A 20,549-nucleotide genomic window follows, 5' to 3' on the forward strand; every position below is an offset into this window, starting at 1 on the left:
GAAGGAGACTCCACCACACTCCTTGGCAGCAAATTCCATTGTCAAACAGCTCTTACTGTCAGGAAGTTCTTCCTAATGTTTAGGTGGAATCTTCTTTCTTGTAGTTTGGATCCATTGCTCCGTGTCCGCTTCTCTGGAGCAGCAGAAAACAACCTTTCTCCCTCCTCTATGTGACATCCTTTGATATATTTGAACATGGCTATCGTATCACCCCTTAACCTCCTCTTCTCCAGGCTAAACATGCCCAGCTCCCTTAGCCATAAGGCATCGTTTCCAGGCCTTTGACCATTTGGTTGCCCTCCTCTGGACACGTTCCAGTTTGTCAGTGTCCTTCTTGAACTGTGGTGCCCAGAACTGGACACAGTACTCCAGGTGAGGTCTGACCAGAGCAGAATACAGTGGCACTATTACTTCCCTTGATCTAGATGCTATACTCCTATTGATGCAGCCCAGAATTGCATTGGCTTTTTAAGCTGCTGCGTCACACTGTTGGCTCATGTCAAGTTTGTGGTCAACCAAGACTCCTAGATCCTTTTCACTATTACTTCCCTCAGTGGAAGTGTTACGGAAAAATCTAGGTGCAAGGCTGCTCAGTCCCCCAGCTGGTCAGGCAGAGCCTGCAGGTCCCTGCGGAATAAAGGAAGGAGTCCAGCCACCAACCGGAGCAAATAGCTGTAGACCAAAGTTTATTGCGCAACAGGTTCAAAGAGGAATTTTGAACCCCGAGGATGGGGTGACGAGGACTTTTAAAAGTTTCTATCTTATCCCAGTATGTAGTTCATTAAGCATCATCACTACATCATTGCTACATCAGAAAAGGGGAGGGATATACATGATTAAATAAGGGATGCGAGTGGTTGGCGGTTCGAATCCCCATGACGAGGTGAGCTCCTGTTGCTCGGTCCCTGCTCCTGCCAACCTAGCAGTTCGAAAGCACATCAAAGTGCAAGTAGATAAATAGGAACCGCTTCGGTGGAAAGGTAAACGGCATTTCCGTGCGCTGCTCTGGTTCACCAGAAGCGGCTTAGTCATGCTGCCCACATGACCTGGAAGCTGTACGCCGGCTCCCTCGGCCAGTAAAGTGAGATGAGCGCCGCAACCCCAGAGTCGTCCACAACTGGACCTAATGGTCAGGGGTCCCTTTACCTTTACCTATACATGATTAACTTAGGAGGAATGTGTTGGGGCAACAGGCGGATACATGATATGTATTGGGAAGTACATTCTAAGTACCTACTACAAAGGGACAATAGAACTTTGGTTTGCATAGTCTGCCACCAGGGCGAGTCCGGAGGAGCCCCTTTGCCCAGCGATTGACACCTATGAGTACCTTCCTGTGAGTACCTGACCTCCTGCTTGAGGGATTATGGTGGGGACCGAGTGGTTTCCAAGTCCTTGGCCAATGAAGCAAATTGGCAGTAGAATGAAGGAAAGTGGCAAAGGAGTTAATTTTATATGATTTTTAAAGCTAGGTAACTTCCTTGAGCTGTCAAGTCGAAAGGATACATTTATGAATAATATTTGGAACATTTAACAACTTTAAAGATGTGCCCCCCCCCATAATTTCCGTAACAGAAGGGACCCCAAGCGTCATCCAGTCCAACCCCCTGAAATTCAGGAATCTCAACTAAAGCATCCATGACAGATGCTTAAAAACCTCCAAGGAAGGAGAGTCCACAACTTCCTTAGGGAGCCTGTTCCACTGTCGAACAACTCTTACTGCTATAAAGTTATTCAGATGTTGGTTCGAGTCCTATCCTCCAGAGCATGAGAAAACAAGCTTGCCCCGTCTTTCACGTCAAAGCCCATGAGAGATTTGAAGATGGCAGCACCCTTCCCTCCTGTGGTCTCCAGGAAGTGGTATTCAGAGTAATTTACTGCCTCCAACCAGGGAGGTAGAGCATAGTTATAGGGCTAGCTGTTATTGTTGTTTAGTCGTTTAGTTGTGTCCGACTCTTTGTGACCCCCTGGACCAGAGCACACCAGGCACTCCTGTCTTCCACTGCCTCCCACAGTTTGGTCAAACTCATGCTGGTAGCTTTGAGAACACTGTCCCACCATCTCATCCTCCGTTGTCCCCTTCTCCTTGTGCCCTCCATCTTTCCCAACATCAGGGTCTTTTCCAGGGAGTCTTCTCTTCTCATGAGGTGGCCAAAGTCTTGGAGCCTCAGCTTCAGGATCTGTCCTTCCAGTGAGCACTCAGGGCTGATTTCCTTCAGAATGGAGAGGTTTGATCTTCTTGCAGTCCATGGGACTCTCAAGAGTCTCCTCCAGCACCAGAATTCAAAAGCATCCATTCTTCAGTGATCAGCCTTCTTTATGGTCCAGCTCTCACTTCCATCCATCACTACTGGGAAAACCATAGCTTTAACTATACGGACCTTTGTTGGCAAGGTGATGTCTCTGCTTTTTAAGATGCTGTCTAGGTTTGTCACTGCTTTTCTCCCCAGAAGCAGGCGTCCTCTCTTCATCTATGAATGTGTCCAATACTCTTTTAAAGCCACCCAAGTTGGCCATCCCTGCCTCCTGTGGGAGTGAGTTCCACAGTTCACCTGTGCCGTGTGAATAATTATTATCAACATTGTTGGTGTCAGAAGAGCGCAACAAAAAAAAACTCCGTTCTGTAGCTTTCTGTCATATGTCTGGAGGGAATCTTGATTGTTTTCAGTCTGTGCTACATTGTTAAAATAGCACAATGGATAATCTGCATCTGTTTCCATATAAATATAATGCAAAACTTGTTGCCAAAAACAGAATACAGTGGTACCTCGGGTTAATTACTTAATTCGTTCCGGAGGTCCGTTCTTAACCTGAAACTGTTCTTAACCTGAAGCACCACTTTAGCTAATGGGGCCTCCTGCTGCCGCCGTGCTGCCGGAGCCCAATTTCTGTTCTTAAACTGAAGCAAAGTTCTTAACCTGAAGCACTCTTTTTGGGTTAGCGGAGTCTGTAACCTGAAGCGTATGTAACCTGAAGCGTATGTAACCCGAGGTACCACTGTAGTTAGCAGTTCACCACCACCACCACCACCACCACCACCACCAGCAAAACCTGCCCTGTGTGGAATAACATGTATGTTATTAACTCTACAGGAATGTAACATTTTTATATATGCTGTCTGCTTCATATACCCAGTGCTTTTTCTGGGGGTACACACAGCTCTAAACATTTTGTGAATCTTTATGCTTTTGCCCATTTACTGTATTCATTTCCCCCGATCTGAACTAGAAAATGGTGATTTTATGGAGCCAAAATGAGATGAGCCAATTTATATAGAAAAAAGCACTGTGTACAGTATACCACTTAGAAATATTTCAAATATCTTCACCCATCGTGGGTGAAACTTGCGGCGCTAGGACCTGCCCATCCCCTGCCGGATTGGAGGAGGAGGAGGAGGGCAGCGGGGGGCGTGGCTCGACATGAGGGGCGTGGCTTTTCCCGCGCAGGTGGGAGTAGGCGTGGCCCACTTGTCCCCGGCCGACTTCTTGGAGGAGGGGGCGTGGCCCGCCTGGAGCGTGGGCGTGGCTTCCCTCGGCGGGTGGGCGTGGCCTCGCCTTCTCCTCAGAGTCTCCTCAGAGACTCTTTCCCCTCAGAAGCGTCTCTGGCTCGGGAGGCGATGGCGGCCAAGCGGCGGGCGGTGCTCTTCGACCTGGGCGGCGTCCTCTTCGACAGCGGCCTCCCGGGAGTCTTCCGGCAGCTGGAGCCGTCGCTGGGCCTGCCCGGGTGGGTAGCCGGCCGCGAGGGGAGGAGGACGCGGCGGCGGCGAAGGGGGCGGAGGCAAACCCGCCCGCCCGACTGCGTCTCTTGGCTCGGGGGGCGACGCCAACCGCAAAAAACAACCCCGCCGCCGCCGCCGCGTCTCTCGTGCGTTTGTGTGTTTGTTGGTCGCGCCCGGCCGCGCGCGAGTGAGAGAGAGGCTGCTGCGCTGAATGTCTCGGGAGTCAGAAAGAGAGAGAGATCCACTCGTTGGATATTCGTGATAATTATGATCGCTGTTCTTTAATTGATAATTAAATGATAATTAATTACAGAATCGTGTGTACTCAATGAATGAACAATAATTAATGTTTATGTAATAAAAATAGTTAATAATAATTTATTATTAATTAAACTAAATTAAATTAAATAATTGGGACGTGGGTGGCGCTGTGGGTTAAAGCCTCAGCGCCTAGGACTTGCCGATCGAAAGGTCGGCGGTTCGAATCCCTGCGGCGGGGTGCGCTCCCGCTGCTCGGTCCCAGCGCCTGCCAACCTAGCAGTTCGAAAGCAGTTCGAAATTAAATAGTTAATAATGACTATTTATTTTTAAATAAATTTAATTTATTATTATTATTATTATTATTATTTATACACTGCTCCTCTGGCTGGGTTTCCCCCTACTGTATATAACCACATATACTTAGCTAATTATAGTGGGATAAAGGTAAAGGTACCCCTGCCCGTACGGGCCAGTCTTGCCAGACTCTGGGGTTGTGCGCCCATCTCACTCTATAGGCCAGGGGCCAGCGCTGTCCGGAGACACTTCCGGGTCACGTGGCCAGCGTGACATCGCTGCTCTGGCGAGCCAGAGCTGCACATGGAAACGCCGTTTACCTTCCCGCTGGTAAGCGGTCCCTATTTATCTACTTGCACCCGGAGGTGCTTTCGAACTGCTAGGTTGGCAGGCGCTGGGACCGAGCAGCGGGAGCGCACCCCGCTGCGGGGATTCGAACCGCCGACCTTTCGATCGGCAAGCCCTAGGCGCTGAGGCTTTAACCCACAGCGCCACCCGCGTCCCTTGCAATTATAGTGGGATACTGTAATATTAATTATTATATAATTCCACGTAATCATATAATAGCAAATGACAAATTCTTTATAACTAAATAATTCTTAGCTAAATAATATAACCCTGGAACAGAGGGGCCGGGTGGTGCTGCCTCGCGGTTGCCTTTGGGGTTGGTGGTGGCCTGGGGGAGCTGTTGCGCTCTGCACATGCTTAGTTGTTCATTGCTACACAATGAACAACTGCTTCTGCTGCTTTGCAGAAATGGTACCTGTGGCCTTTTTTGGACCAAGGACCTGCTTTGAACCCAAATGTACATTGGGCGACCTGTTTCTTAATCCTTTACCACATGTTTGTTTGGTTGTAAACTGCCCTGTGATCTTCAGGGGAGTAGTATATCAATCAATCAATCAATCAATTTTAATAGATAGATAGATAGAGGTTCTGCTGAATGTATTGGGCATCCCTGAGAGTAAATTGAGAGAAATCAGTTCATTAAACATATTAAAGCCCTAGGCTTATGTGCCCCCCAGCAGCTGGCAGGGCAGTTGCTGCTCTCTGCACATGCTTAGAGGTGTTTCAAGTCTGTTGTCATGTAGGCAGTGTCCTGAGCATTGGTGTTGGAAGATGGAAGATCAGGGCTCTGTGGTGAACGCCCCACATTTAGGACTCTTGAGATATGTTTGCACCCTGAGGTGTTTACTGGAATTGTTTGTGTACAGGGGAGGGAGATGAGGTCCTATTGCTTTGAGGTTATTAATTGTTAGGTACTGTATTGCTAATTTTGTTATTTATTTAGATATTTATTTTCCATTCATTTTCTCATTTCTCTTTACATTTTTATACAATCTTTCAAGACAAGTTCACAAGAGGTTGAAACAGCAAAGATTGCACATCTTTTAACAACCTGATCCAATGAAAATAAGTCATAGTAATAATTAATAATTATTATTTATACCCCACCCATTTGGCTGGATTTCCCCAGCCATGCTGGGCAGCATCCAACAAACAATAATAATAATTTTTATTTATACCCCGCCCTCCCCAGCCAAGGCCGGGCTCAGAGCAGCTTACAAGCAATAATAAAAACAAGTTGAATGATTACAACTTAAAAACAAAATTAAAAGACAACATTAAAATATTGAAACATTAAAATATTAAATGTAACCTCATCGCAGGAGGAGAAGGAAAAGAAGAAAGAGAGGGAGGGAATCAAATTGGCTCCAAGCCAAAGGCCAGGCAGAACATGGAGGTTGCAGAGTATGGAGAAAATAAAAGACAAAGTGCGAGATTGGCTACACTATGCTCAGATTAAAGAAGTTTTTAAGTTGGACAAAAAGATAGGATTCCAGGTGAAAAAGTCAAAGTTAGAAACGGAATTGTTAGAACCTAAAACTAAGGTACTTTCAAGAATGTATAATTTGCTGCTTAAATGGAATACACAAGATGAAACGGTCAAATCAGCTATGATAAAATGGGCACATTGGGTACAATATTATGTTTGCTGGCTGGGAAAGGTTATGGACCACTGGGTTGAAATTTACGGCATGTAATGCCTTGAAAGAAAATGTTATGAAAATGATATATAGGTGGTACATGACCCCAGTCAAGCTTGCAAAAATATACCATTTGTCTGACAATAAATGTTGGAAGTGTAAAGAAGCTGAAGGAACGTTCTTTCACCTCTGGTGGACTTGCCCTAGGGTCAAGGCTTTCTGGGAAATGATATATAATGAGCTGAAAAAGGTATTTAAGTATACCTTCCCTAAGAAACCAGAGGCCTTTCTTCTGGGTATTGTCAGCCAGAGGCTGTTAAAGAAGGACCGAATATTTTTCATGTATGCAACTACAGCAGCAAGGATACTCGTCGCTAAGCATTGGAAAACTCAAGATTTGCCCACACTGGAAGAATGGCAGATGCAACTGATAGACTATATGGAACTGGCAGAAATGACTGGCAGAATCCGAGACCTGGGAGAAGAGGCCATAGAGGAGGACTGGAAAAAATTTAAGGATTACTTACAAAAGTATTGTAAATTGTATGAATGTTAAGAAAGATGTAAGATTAATAATAATATGGCTCCATTAAACTAGTTAAAGGGAATATGAAGATAAATGGAAAAATTGGATAAGATAAATTTTGGATAAACATGAAGTTAAAGTTTAAATTTTTAAGGTTTGGGTAAAATTATCTGAAATTAGGGATATAAAATTGGGAAACTTTAATATAAGAGTTGATACAAGGTAACAACTTGCTGGGTAAAGCTTGAGAAATTTGGGACGCAGAAACGAGAGATGTGAGGAAGTCCAAAGAAGTGAAGAAAATATGTTTTTGTAAAAGTATGTGTTATTTTGTTTGTTTTTTAATATCTATTGAAAAAATTCTTAATAAATATTTATTAAAAAAAAACCAAGGCCAGGCAGAACAACTCTGTCTTACAGGCAGAAAACAAAGACTGAAAATACATTAAAACATCAGTCATTAAAAACTTCCCTAAACAGGGCTGCCTTCAGATGTCCTCAAAGTGTCAGATAGTTGTTTATCTATTTGACATCTGATAGGAGGGTTCCACAGGGCAGGTGCCACTACCAAGAAGGCCCTCTGCCTTTTTCCCTGCAACTTGGCTGGTGCTGGATCTCAGTGTCCGGGCAGAACCTGACTTTAAAATAAACAACATGTACCAAATAAAGTAAGATGCCACTATGTCATTAAACAAAAAACGGAAGTAGTTTGCAGCAAAAAAACCATAGACAGTGTACAGTAAAACCCATTGAAAAGTTATGAGTTGACCATTGTACAAAGATGTCGTCTTAATTGCCTGCACAGGCCTGGCACAATAGAAAAGTTTTCAGCAGGTGCTTAAAACTTGGCACAAAAGGCACCTGCTGAATCTGTAGTGGCAGAGCACTCCACAGGACTGGGCCGATGACACCAAAGGCTTGGTTTCCTGTTGCTGTCAAATGTGCATGGTGCCTTGCAAGAAAGGGCAGGTGTCTGCACCAAGGAGCCCTGCAAGCTAAAATTTGGCGTGATGGAAATTGAGGCAGCTGGTAAACAGGAGAAGAAGCATGCCTATACACATATATATTTGCACTTCACTGTGATCCTCATGCATAACCATTGCAACAAACCAGTATGGTAGGATGCTATTAACTTTGTAATAATTGCAATTCAACTGTGGAATTTACACCCACAAGGTGTAGTAACCCTGGTGAGGATATGTGAGGAGAGTCTTGATTGCACATTTATTTTTGATGTTTTGCAACATCCCTAGGTAGATACTGACCTCTGCCAAGAAAACCGGGTTGCTTGTAATCCAGCTAGCACAGGCTTTGCCCAGCTCTTATCAAAAGAACAAATCTTTGCCTCTGGTCTTGGAATATAGTAGTTTTCAGGGAACAGAAATGGGGAGAGTGCTCCTATTGCTGGATTAGCCATTGTGAGAATGGGATGATGGATTTAGATGGGCCTTTGGCTTGATCCAGCAGCCAAGCTCTTCAGTCACGTTCTGATTCTTCTTAAGAGTGGGCTTCCAGAAGCTATTTAGCAAGCTCCTGGTAGAAGTTGCACTTGAGCTTGAGGCTTCCTCATTTATAGCTCACTCCCTTAATCACTGTGCAATATCCTGAGTTGAAGGACAGTACCCGGGCAGCCTTTCAACTTGTGCCAGGGCTTCGTATTGGCAGCAGGGGCTCCCATGATGGAATGGGCCCTCTATGCAAAAGTATTCCATGCACGTAGAATGCAAGCTTGTTTAGCTGGCAGGAAAGGTGTCCCTGTGTGTAAGTTGTTGTTGTTTTTTTAACCTCACCTTCCTTTTACAGTGGTACCTCTAGTTACTGACTCGATCCGTTCCAGGGTGCCGTTTGCACCCCGGAAAGTCCGTAACTAGAGCGTTGTTTCTGTGCACGCACGTGGTGTGATAGAGCACTTCTGTGCATGCGTGAAGTTCGCGGAACGCTTCCGCGCAAAGCGCACAGAACATTTCTGCACACACACACGGCTAAACCCAGAAGTATACACTTCCAGGTTTGTAGCTTTCGCAAGCCGGAAAGACGCAACATGAACCTAATGCAACACGAGGTATGACTGTAAGATGTTTTCTGTTCCCTGAGAATTGGGTGCCTGTTTGTGTTTGGCAGGGAGGGGCATTAAGTTCTAGGAGTCTCTTTTTTATATATATAAAATTTTTATTAAGGTTTTTACATTACAAAAAATAAAGAAAAGGAAAAAAGAAAAAATACAAAATAAAAATTGTTAAAAACAATCAATCTTTCCATCACATTATTTTTCATTTACTTGTTTCTCGGACCTCCTCATACCTCCCTTTTTTGTATTCCAAATCAAATTATTAATTCAACAATTTCTTTCCCTCTTTACGCTACCCAAATCTTATTTTTAAATTATTACAATCTTAAATTTTTACTTGTATAAACCCATTTTTTCATACTCTTTTAACCCATTACAGCTAGAAACCACTTAGTTCCAATCCAACATTTTTCTAAAATTCATTAATTTTGCAATGTTTCTGTAAATAGTCTTTAAATTTCTTCCAATCTTCTTCCACTGACTCTTCTCCCTGATCTCGGATCCTGCCGGTCATTTCCGCCAATTCCATGTAGTCCATCACCTTCATCTGCCATTCTTCCAAAGTGGGTAAATCTTGTGTCTTCCAGTATTTTGCGATAAGTATTCTTGCTGCTGTTGTGGCATACATAAAAAAGTTCTATCCTTCTTTAACACCGATTGGTCAACTATGCCCAGAAGAAAGGCCTCTGGTTTCTAAGTTCTAGGAGTCTCTTCCTGTAGAGCAGTGATGGCCAAACTTGACCCTCCAGCTGTTTTGGGACTACAGTTCCCATCATCCCTGACCACTGGTCCTGTTGGCTAGGGATGATGGGAGTTGTAATCCCAAAACAGCTGGAGGGCCAAGTTTGGCCATCACTGCTGTAGAGGGAAAGGGTACACATCCCAGACACAGGCTAAGTGTCTCAGAGAGAGCTAATCTGCACTTGTAAAAGGTAAAGGGACCCCTGACCGTTAGGTCCAGTCATGGATAACTCTGGGGTTGCGGCGCTCATCTCACTTTATTGGCCGAGGGAGCCGGCGTACAGCTTCCAGGTCATGTGGCCAGCATGATTAAGCCACTTCTAGCAAACCAGAGCAGCGCATGGAAACGCCGTTTACCTTCCTGCCGGAGCGGTACCTATTTATCTACTTGCACTTTGTACTTTCGAACTGCTAGGGTGGCAGGAGGTGGGACCAAGCAACAGGAGCTCACCCCGTTGTGGGGGATTCAAACCACCGGCATTCTGATTGGCAAGCCCTAGGCTCTGTGGTTTAGACCACAGCATCACCCAAGCCCTAATCTGCACATGTAGTATATCCCAAAACCTTAATCAATCACAACTAAAGAATTCATGACAGATGGCCATCCAACCTCTGCTATAAACCACCACCACCTTCTGAGGGAGTCTGTTCCACTGTTGAACATTTTGTGAATCCATTGATTCTGGCCCTGCCCTTTGGAGCAGCAGTAAACAAGCTTGGTCCATCTTTCATATGACAGCCCTTTGGGTATTAGCACTGCTTGTGAGCAGTCCTTGATTCCTCCTGCCGTCATTTTAGAAGAGCCAGCCTGCTGGGTTGGGTCCAAAGGCTCATGAGTCCAGCATCCTTTTCTCCCAGATGCCTTTGGGGAGTCCGCAGTAGAGATCTGAGTGCAGCTGCCATCCCCACTTGTGATTGATTCCCTGCAACTGGTGCTCAGGGCATCCTACTTTACCTTCTAGGGAACGGGTGGTGCTGTGGTCTAAACCACGAGCCTCTTGGGCTTGCCGATGCTCTGCCCACGTTTCTGTCAGCCTAGCAGTTCGAAAACATACAGTGTGAGTAGATAAATAGGGACGGTAAATGGCGTTTCCATGCGCTCTGGCTTCTATCACAGTGTCCCATTGCGCCAGAAGTGGTTTAGTCCTGCTGGCCACATGACTTGGAAAGCTGTCTGTGGACAAACACCGGCTCCCTTGGCCTTAAAAGCGAGATGAGTGCTGCAACCCCATAGTCACCTTTGACTGGACTTAACCGCCCAAGGGCCCTTTAACTGACCTGACCTGACCTTCTCTTCCGCTCTCTTCCCATTCTCAGTAAATTATGAATGCTTCTCTCTTCCGTGCTCAGACTTCCGTTGCTGTTCTTTGAGCAGGTTCCAAGACTGGAACCGTCCCAGCTAAGTGGATATGGGAGAGGTTGCAACGTTTGGGGCTTCTTAGTTGAGAGCAAAGGGGAGTAAGAAGATGCAAGACAGAACTGTATAGAATTATTCATGATGTGGAGAAAGTGGATAGAGGAGTTACTTCCCCCTGCCCTTTAATAACAAAAACTCTGGACCACATGTTGAAGCTGAAAGCTGGACAATTCTGGACAGGCAAAAGAAAGTACCTTTTCATACGGCACAAAGCTAAACAATGGAATTTGTTGGCACAAGAGGCTGTGATTTATTCATTTTTTGCATGTATATTGTTGTTTAGTCGCTTAGTGGTGTCCGCCTCTTCGTGACCCCGTGGACCAGAGCATGCCAGGCACTCCTGTCTTCCACTGCCTCCCACAGTTTGGTCAAACTCATGTTTGTAGCTTCGAGAACACTGTCCCACCATCTCGTCCTCTGTCGTCCCCTTCTCCTTGTGCCCTCCATCTTTCCCAACACCAGGGTCTTTTCCAGGGAGTCTTCTCTTCTCATGAGGTGGCCAAAGTCTTGGAGCCTCAGCTTCACGATCTGTGCCTTTATATAGCCCACCTTTTTATCCAAGGAGCTCAGGGTAGCAGTCATGATTCCATCCAGCATTGGGTTGCCAGTGATGTGTGTGCAGCCATGTCAGAGCACCAGCAAATGATAAACGGGGTTCAGGCAATTACACCATCTGTTGATGGGCTTGGAATAGAAGGTGGTGCAGCTGAATAGTGAAGGTTGCAAGATTCAGGGCAGATAGAGGATTTTTTCACGAAGCACATAGTTAAACTATGGAACTTGCTCCCCCAGAAGGCAGCAGTGACCACCAACTCACTACTTGTAGGTACTTGGTATTGTTTTGAGAGATATTGTATTGAGCTTGGCTTTGCTCGGAACAGGTGGCGCTGTGGTCTAAACCCCTGAGCCTCTTGGGCTTGCTGATTGGAAGCTCGGTGATTCAAATCCCCCCGACGGTGGTGAGCTCCTGTTGCTCTGTCCCAGCTTCTGCCAACCTAGCAGTTCAAAAGCACGCCAGTGCAAGTAGATAAATAGGTACCACTGTGGCTTCTGTCACAATGTCCCATTGCGACAGAAGCGGTTTAGTCCTGCTGGCCACACGACCCGGAAACACCGTCTCCCTCGGCCTAAAGCGAGATGAGTGCTGCAACGCCATAGTCGCCTTGGACTGGACTTAACCATACAGGGATCCTTTACCTTACCTTTTGTTTCTACTAGATTTGGGGGAAGATCTCTCCAAGTCAATATGGGGGTTACTTAATGCTATGTCACCTTCAGGCCCTGTTTGCAAAAGTTGGTTGGTGTCTTCCATGCCTGTTTGGGAATAAGTTCAGACCGCTGTGTTCGGTGATGTCTACTCACAGATAAGCATGCACAGGATCTACATCTCTCTCATCTGCTGCTGCTGTCCTCAGAAGGGACAGAAAGCATTTTTTTATAACCGTCTCTTATCTTTGACTTTAGACTTCAGATACACCACAGAGAGGCTAATTTTATAAGGCATTTGGACATGAAAAAAGAAAGCACCTGAGCACGTGTTTCCACTGGGGGAGGGAGAAGGGCGAGACAGCATTTCACTGCACCCTCTTCTTTTATTTTGTGATTTTAATTGTGCCCAGAAAACACCATAAATATCTGTTTATTAAAACAAACAAACCCCATGCCATTTGGTTTTGTCAATTTTGTCATTCTCTTTAGAGGGATATTTTATTGATCTTTGTCAGAAACTACAATCATTTCATCCCACCATTTCCAGCAAATGCACCTTAAGGTTACTTGCGCTGAAACTGAACTTAATACACATTTCAATCACAGAACAGTTAAAAGGCATTTTGTGCTTTAAAAAAAGTGTCGCTAGAATAAATCAATCAATGCAAACAGCAGCAGGAACAGCAGCCCCAGTTCTAGACAGGAACAGAGGAAACTCTTTTCTTTTCCCTATATAACTGGGTTTTGTATTTTTGTATAAATGAGTTTGAGTTTTAGTGTTTAATGGGACTTCCGGAGGCGGCGCGAACGGCAATGGCTGCCAGCTCCTGAACGGGAGAGGGTAGCTCCGTTGAAACGGGTCGCCCGCTACGGCGAAGCGGGGACCCATCCAGAAAAACCACAGGCAGCAGAAGCCTGTGGTCCTGAGACCCGGCGGGCGCCAAAAGCAGCCCCTAAAACGACGAAGGGACCCCGTAAGGGGCTCCGGACCGCGGAGGGGGTAGCGGCGCTGTGGGTCGTTGCGCGATCAACGGAGCGAAGCCGCGTCGCTGTTGCCGGTGAGCGCTGACCTTTCTTCTTGAAACTGCTAACTTTGGAAAGCAACAACCCGTGAGTAATTTGGACACTATACTTCTAAAGCCTCTAAAAATTGTGAATTTGGCTGAAAGCGGAGTGACGAAAAACAGGAAGTCCGTCTTCCGCTGACACTGAACTTGAAAGTAAAGAGCAGGAGGAGTGGAGACAAAGAGTAATTTTTTGCATTGACTGATCTGGCATCTATTTAAACTGTTATTTCTGGCTGATTTAAAGACTTTAAGTGGCTGTTTTTTGGACCTTCATTGAGACAAGGGTACCTGTCTTCTGTTGATCTATTGGATTACAAATAAAAGTAAGAAACCCAGGTACTGGAGCTGCCTGAGTAACTGAGCAGTCAGCCTGCAAGCTTTGGATACTTTGAATCTGAACTTTGGAACATACTGAGTTTGAATTTGTTACTTTGAAACACTTGTGGTCTAAGCACTTTTGGAAACAATGTTTGGCTTTAAGTTTTAACTCTGCTAAAACTTATCTTTGTGAAGATCTTTGGAGATCAATTCAGACTTACTAACTTTAATTGGATTGGACTTCCTCCCCAAAGACATTCTAAGCTCCACCTAGAGGATTTTTGGATTTACAGCAGTGACTTTGTTTTACTTTCTCTTTCCCGGCCTCCTGTTTGAGTGTTACCATCTGGGCTCTTACTTTCTCATGGGAACAATTCAGTTTGACCTTGGCTTTTAGATAACTTTGGAATGAGTGGAACAAGAAAAAGGGGAAGAACCAGACAAACAACGTTAACTTTACCGACAGTCTCACAGCGTAGATCATCTGTGCCTGCTTTGCCTACTACTTTGCCTCCTGAGGCAGAAGCGGCCTCCCTGCTACAATCAGGGGAGGGAGAAACTGAGGAATTACAACTGGAAGATATGGCCTCAGGAGCAAGTGGCACTATTTTGGAGAAAATTTTTGAAAAATTGGAGGCTCTGGACAGAAAGGCTGACCAGCAATCAGCTAAAATTGACTTAAACACAGAAAGTTTAAATAGACTAACTGGACAAGTTGCACAGAATGTTCAATCTATTGGAGAATTGAAGGAGGCTGTAGGTGAAAATCGGAAATTGGCGGAAGACACTAGCCAAAGATTGGGACAGCTTGAAAAAGAAGTAAGACCACTCAGCAAACAAGTAGGAGAACACCAGATCTACTTTTCCATGACAGAACTTCGGAACAGGGAGGCTAATTTAAGGATACGCTCAATTCCAGAAGTGGAAGAAGGTAACTTAACTGAGTTCCTTACCAAGGAATTTTCCAAGTTTTGGAACTTAGAAGAAAAAGACTTTAAAATACTATCTGCTTTTAGGCTTGGAAGACTTATAAAGAAGGAGAAGCCCAGAGACTGTTTGATAATATTGAGATCAAAGGAGGAAAGGGACAAGATTCTAGGCCTGCACTACGGAAAGTCACTGGATATTTTGGACAAAAGAATTGAAATTTATAAGGATATTCCTAAACAGCTGTTGGATCTTCGAGCAGACTACTCGGAATTAGTAAAACTGCTAAGGAGCAACTCAATCATCTTCAGGTGGGAGTTTCCCCAAGGTTTGTCGTTTACTTTCAGAGGGAGGAAGATTAAAATTAGAACGCCGGAGGATAGAGACAAGTTTTTGGTGGCACACGGAGAAGATCTTCATAAGGGACTTGGATTACCCCCAGGGCCTGAACCTCCGGGGGTTCCTGCACCCTCGGACCCCCAAAAATCTGACAATAAGGTACCCCCACAGCAAGAATAACCAGATATATTCAGGATGTCTCTGCAACTTTTGAGCTGGAACATAAATGGCTGTAACATTCCAGGAAAAAGGAGAAAAATCTTTCACATTTTAAAAAAGGAACATTTGGACATTATTTGCTTACAGGAAACACATGTGACCAGGCTCCACAGAAAAGTGTTAATAAATAAAAGACTTGGTCAGGAATTTATATCTTCGGATACAGTTAAAAAGAGAGGTGTGGTAATTTATGCAAAAGAGAGCCTTTCACCTAAATTTCTGTTTAAAGATGAGCATGGAAGAATTTTGGCGATAGAAATACAACATCAAGGGGAAAAAATACTGATATTAGGAATTTATGCTCCAAATGAAGGAAAATCGGAATTCTATAAGAAGTTGCAGGAGACCATGCTGGACTATCTGGACTACAACAACATCATTATGATGGGAGATATGAATGGAGTTGTATCAACCAATATGGATAAGTCACAGAGCCAAAAAATTTCTAAAGATGGGAGACTACCAAAGACCTTCTTTGAAATGACAGACAATATGGACTGGATTGACATTTGGAGAGTGAGAAACCCCTTGGGAAGGGAAGGAACATTTTTCTCTGAAGCCCAACTGACTTGGACAAGAATCGACCAGATATGGATAACTAGAGGTCTGGCACCTAAGATCAGAAAGGTGGAAATCTGCCCAAAGACATGCTCCGACCATAACGCACTGAGAATGGACATGACATTGATTCCAACCGGTTCCTTCAGATGGAAGATGAATGATGGCCTGTTTAGAGATCAGGAGATCACTAAGAAGGCCCAAAAAGCCCTAAAGGATTATTTTGAGATCAATATGAACACCACAGTGGAAAAAAGAACTATCTGGGACGCAAGTAAGGCCGTGATGAGGGGGTTCCTGATACAACAGAACACAGTAAAGAAAAGGAAACAAAACGAAAGGAAAGATAAAATTTTGGAAAAAATCAAGGAGTTGGAGAAGAAGTTAAGACTTAATCCGAAGTCCCAGCCGATTCTGAGAGAAATCAAACTTTACCAAGCACAGTATTGTAAACTGATAAATCAGGAAATAGAATGGAAAATCAAACTAATGAAACAAAAAACTTTTGAGTCGGCTAATAAATGTGGAAAACTGCTAGCTTGGCAGTTGAAGAGGAGACAAAAGTTAAACACAGTGACAAACTTAGAGATTGAAGGAAGATGTATCCAGAACCCCGGAGAGATTAGAAAGTGTTTCCAGAGATATTTCAAAAAATTATACACTCAAGGGCCACAAGATGAAGCAGCGATTAAACAATTTCTAAAGACAAATGGACTGGCAAAGTTGTCAGAAGAAAATAGATCAATTCTGAATGGCAAAATAACACGACAAGAGATTGAGCAGGCCATCCAAAATATGAAACAGGGCAAATCACCAGGACCAGATGGGCTGACCTCCAAGTATTATAAGACATTGAAAGACTATTTGATACAACCACTGATGGAGGTCAGCAATGAAATTTTAGAGGGGAAGAAGGCGCCAGAATCGTGGAAAGAAGCTTTCATCACATTGATACCAAAATCGGAAACTGAAAAGACACAGCTTAAGAACTACCGTCCCATCTCCCTTTTAAATGTGGATTACAAAATATTCGCAGACGTTTTGGCAAGTAGATTCAAGAGGGTTTTAAACAAAGTAATCCATAAAGACCAGGCAGGCTTTCTCCCAGGTAGACATATGTCTGCCAATACAAGGAACATTATAGATATATTGGAGCTTTTACAAACAGACATAAATACTAAAGCTGTTTTAATTTTTATAGACGCGGAGAAGGCCTTTGATAACATATCCTGGAAGTTTATGAAAGGGAATCTAAAAGAAATGGGAGTGGGCCGGGGGTTTGAGAATGGGATTGATGCAATATATTCAGAACAAAAGGCTAAACTGATAGTTAACAATGTGGTTACAGAAGAGTTTAAAATTGAAAAAGGAACACGACAAGGCTGTCCGATTTCCCCGTTACTATTTATCTCGGTCCTGGAGGTGCTCTTGAACACGATTAGAGGGGACAGGTTGGTGGAAGGGATACAGGTCGGAGCGAAACAATACAAACTTAAAGCGTTTGCAGATGACTTAGTTCTGACATTACAGGAGCCAGAATCTAGTACGAAAAGAGTACTACAACTAATCCAGGATTTTGGTCGGGTGGCGGGATTTAAACTAAATAAGCAAAAAACCAAGGTGTTGGGAAAAAACTTGACAGATATTGAGTCGGAACGGTTTCAGAGAGAGACAGAGTTAACTGTGGTTAAGAAAGTTAAATACCTAGGGGTAAACATAACAGCAAAGAATTTGAGTCTGTTTAAAGATAATTATGAAAAATGTTGGTCTGAAATTAAGAGAGACTTGGATAGCTGGTCAAAACTGAAACTTTCATTGTTAGGTCGAATAGCTGCTATTAAGATGAATGTATTGCCAAAAATGTTATTTTTGTTTCAGACATTGCAGATTGTAGATAAAACGGAGTGCTTCCGGAAGTGGCAGAAAGATATCTCCAAATTTGTCTGGCAGGGCAAAAAGCCCAGAATTAAGTTTAAGATATTAACGGACGCAAAAGAAAGAGGGGGCTTTGCCCTGCCAGACTTAAAGTTGTATTATGAAGCCGCAGCTTTCTGCTGGCTAAAAGACTGGCTACTTCTGGAGGACACGGATGTGCTGGATTTGGAAGGTTTTAACAATGCATTTGGATGGCATGCATATTTATGGTATGACAAGGTTAAGATCAACAAGGTCTTTAAGAACCATATTGTCAGAAAAGCAATATTTAATGTCTGGACAAGATACAAAGACTTATTAGAAAACAAAACACCGAGGTGGCTGTCACCTTTGGAGGCCAAGGCCCGAAAAAGACCCAATATGGAGGCCAATTGGCCAAAATATTGGGAAATACTAGAAAGGGATGGAGACAATTGGAAACTGCAGAGTTTAGAGAAAATGAAAGATAAAGTGCGAGACTGGTTACACTATGCTCAGATTAAGGAAGTGTTTAAGATTGATAAAAAGTTAGGATTCCAGGTGGAGAAATCGAAACTGGAGACAGAACTGCTAGAACCTAAGACCAAGGTACTTTCAAAAATGTATAACTTGCTGCTGAAATGGAACACACAAGACGAATTGGTTAAATCGGCTATGATAAAGTGGGCCCAGGATATTGGGCACAACATTATGTTTGAGGACTGGGAAAGGTTATGGACTACCGGGCTGAACTTCACAGCATGTAATGCTCTGAAGGAAAATGTAATGAAAATGATATATAGATGGTACATGACCCCAGTGAAATTGGCTAAAATATACCATTCGTCTGATAACAAATGTTGGAAATGTAAGGAAAATGAAGGAACATTCTTTCACCTCTGGTGGACCTGCCCTAAAGTGAAGGCCTTTTGGGAAATGATATATAATGAGTTAAAAAAGGTATTTAAGTATACCTTCACCAAGAAACCAGAGGCCTTCCTTCTGGGCATGGTCGGCCAGAACGTGTTAAAGAAGGATAGAACATTTTTTATGTACACTACAACGGCGGCAAGGATACTTATTGCTAAGAGTTGGAAAACTCAAGATCTACCAACACTGGAAGAATGGCAGATGCAGCTGATGGACTATATGCAACTGGCTGAGATGACTGGCAGAATCCGCGACCTGGGAGAGGAGAGGGTTGAAGAAGACTGGAAGAAATTTAAGATTTATTTACAAAAGTATTGTAATTTGGTTGAATCCTAACAAGGAAGCCAGAGCAGAAATAACTGTCTACCATTAAATTATAATTTTTTATTTGAGTTTAACCTAAACATTGCACTTAAGAGTATAAACAAGATGATAATTTGCTTGGAAAAATTCGTTTTTAATGATGAGAGTGGAAGCGGGAGACGTGAGGGAGTCCGCAATAGAATGAAAAGATGTTATGAAACCTATTTTGTTTGTTAAATATGTATCTGTAAAAAATCTTAATAAAAATTTTTATAAAAAAAAAAAATAAAAAAGCTTTCAATAAAAATGTTATTGGCAAATAAGGAAACTTATTATATGTAAGTTTGAAAGCACGTCAAAGTGCAAGTAGATAAATAGGTACCGCTCCGGCGGGAAGGTAAACGGCATTTCCGTGCACTGCTCTGGTTCCGTGCGCTGCTCTGTTGGCCACATGACCCAGAAGCTGTACGCCGGCTCCCTCGGCCAAAAAGCGAGATGAGCGCTGCAACCCCAGAGTCAGCCACGACTGGACCTAATGGTCGGGGGTCCCTTTACCTTTACCTTTAAGGCATGCCTAAATCTCTCTTACCTAGGCAACACAGGGACCTCACTTTATTTCCTTCATGTATTTTTCAACACCTTTATCACTCAGTGTTCTCATGCTAACTGCACCCCAGTTTCTTTGAAACCACTCACCCTGTCTAACCCACAGGTTGCAGAATGCATAAAGCAACACCTATGTACTTTATTGCGGCATTTCAGAAGGTATTTTTTGTAAAGTTGTTTGAGTTGATCAGGGATGTAGGCTCCTGTATGTGTTATTAGTGCAGTATCTTCATGTAAGAGATAACATTGAGTTTAGCCCAGTCAGTTGCTGAGCAAGTAGTGTAACTCCCGTTTAATCATAGAATGCAACAGCCTGTTTGCACAAGGCAGCTTTTGCAAGAAGATGAGATGGAGCAATAAGCCAGTTGACTTCTGCTGGGAACTGATTGGCAGCCCGTGAGCTGGTGGTGGATTAAATGCTTGCAGAGTGAAGCAGCTACTAGTCATTCTTGAAAGATGAAGTGGCTGCCTCCCTAGGCTTGAGGCTGGAAGAGAAGAACCTTGCAGCTGAAACTCTCCCAGAGACATTTCATGGGGGTGTGGGAAGGCAGGAGAAATGGGACTGGTTAAGCAGCCCAGACCATTTGTCCATTAATGTTGCTAACCGCAATCACTCTTGCCTGCCTAACTTTTCGCACGTAACCACGCAAGTCATTGCTAGTGCATTAGCAGCCTAAAGAGAGCGAGGCAGATTCATGGAGGAGAGAGCTACCGATGGCTTCTAGCCTTGATGGCTGTGACCAGTTACTGGAAACCTGGATGCTTTAGCTGAGATTCCTGCATTGCAGGGGGTTGGACTAGATGACCCTTGGGTCCCTTCCAACGCTACCATTCTATGATTTAGGAGAGATAGAATTATATACTTCTTCATGCAGTACATAGTCATACTAAGGAAGCAGTGATTTATGAAGGAGAGGGCTGTCAATGACTACTAGCCATGATGCTTCTTGATACCAGTTGCTGCCAACCACGAGATGGGAGAGCGCTCTTGCTCATGTTCTGCTCGCTGGTTTCCCACCAGGCTTATGGTTGGCCATTGTGAGCAGAGAATGCTGGACTCGATAGACCAGATGGGCCATTGGCGTAATCCTGCAGGCAGCAATAATAATAATAATAATAATAATTCTTCCTTGTTGACCTTCAGCAAGACCCACAACTGGATATAAT

General features: G+C 43.9%; 1 protein-coding gene across 1 annotated transcript in view; it reads left to right on the plus strand.

Annotated features, from left to right (window-relative positions):
- The first annotated feature begins 3,497 nt into the window (after positions 1-3,497).
- EPHX2 (epoxide hydrolase 2) overlaps positions 3,498-20,549 on the plus strand; it is a 98,713-nt gene continuing 81,661 nt past the window's right edge. Inside the window, exon 1 of the mRNA XM_081904092.1 lies at positions 3,498-3,723. Coding sequence (XP_081760218.1) covers positions 3,617-3,723 — 107 coding nt within the window. The 5' untranslated portion in view covers positions 3,498-3,616. The remainder of the gene's footprint in view (positions 3,724-20,549) is intronic.

This window comes from Podarcis melisellensis (genome assembly GCF_964234715.1).
Source record: "Podarcis melisellensis genome assembly, chromosome: 3".
Lineage (NCBI taxonomy): Eukaryota > Metazoa > Chordata > Lepidosauria > Squamata > Lacertidae > Podarcis > Podarcis melisellensis.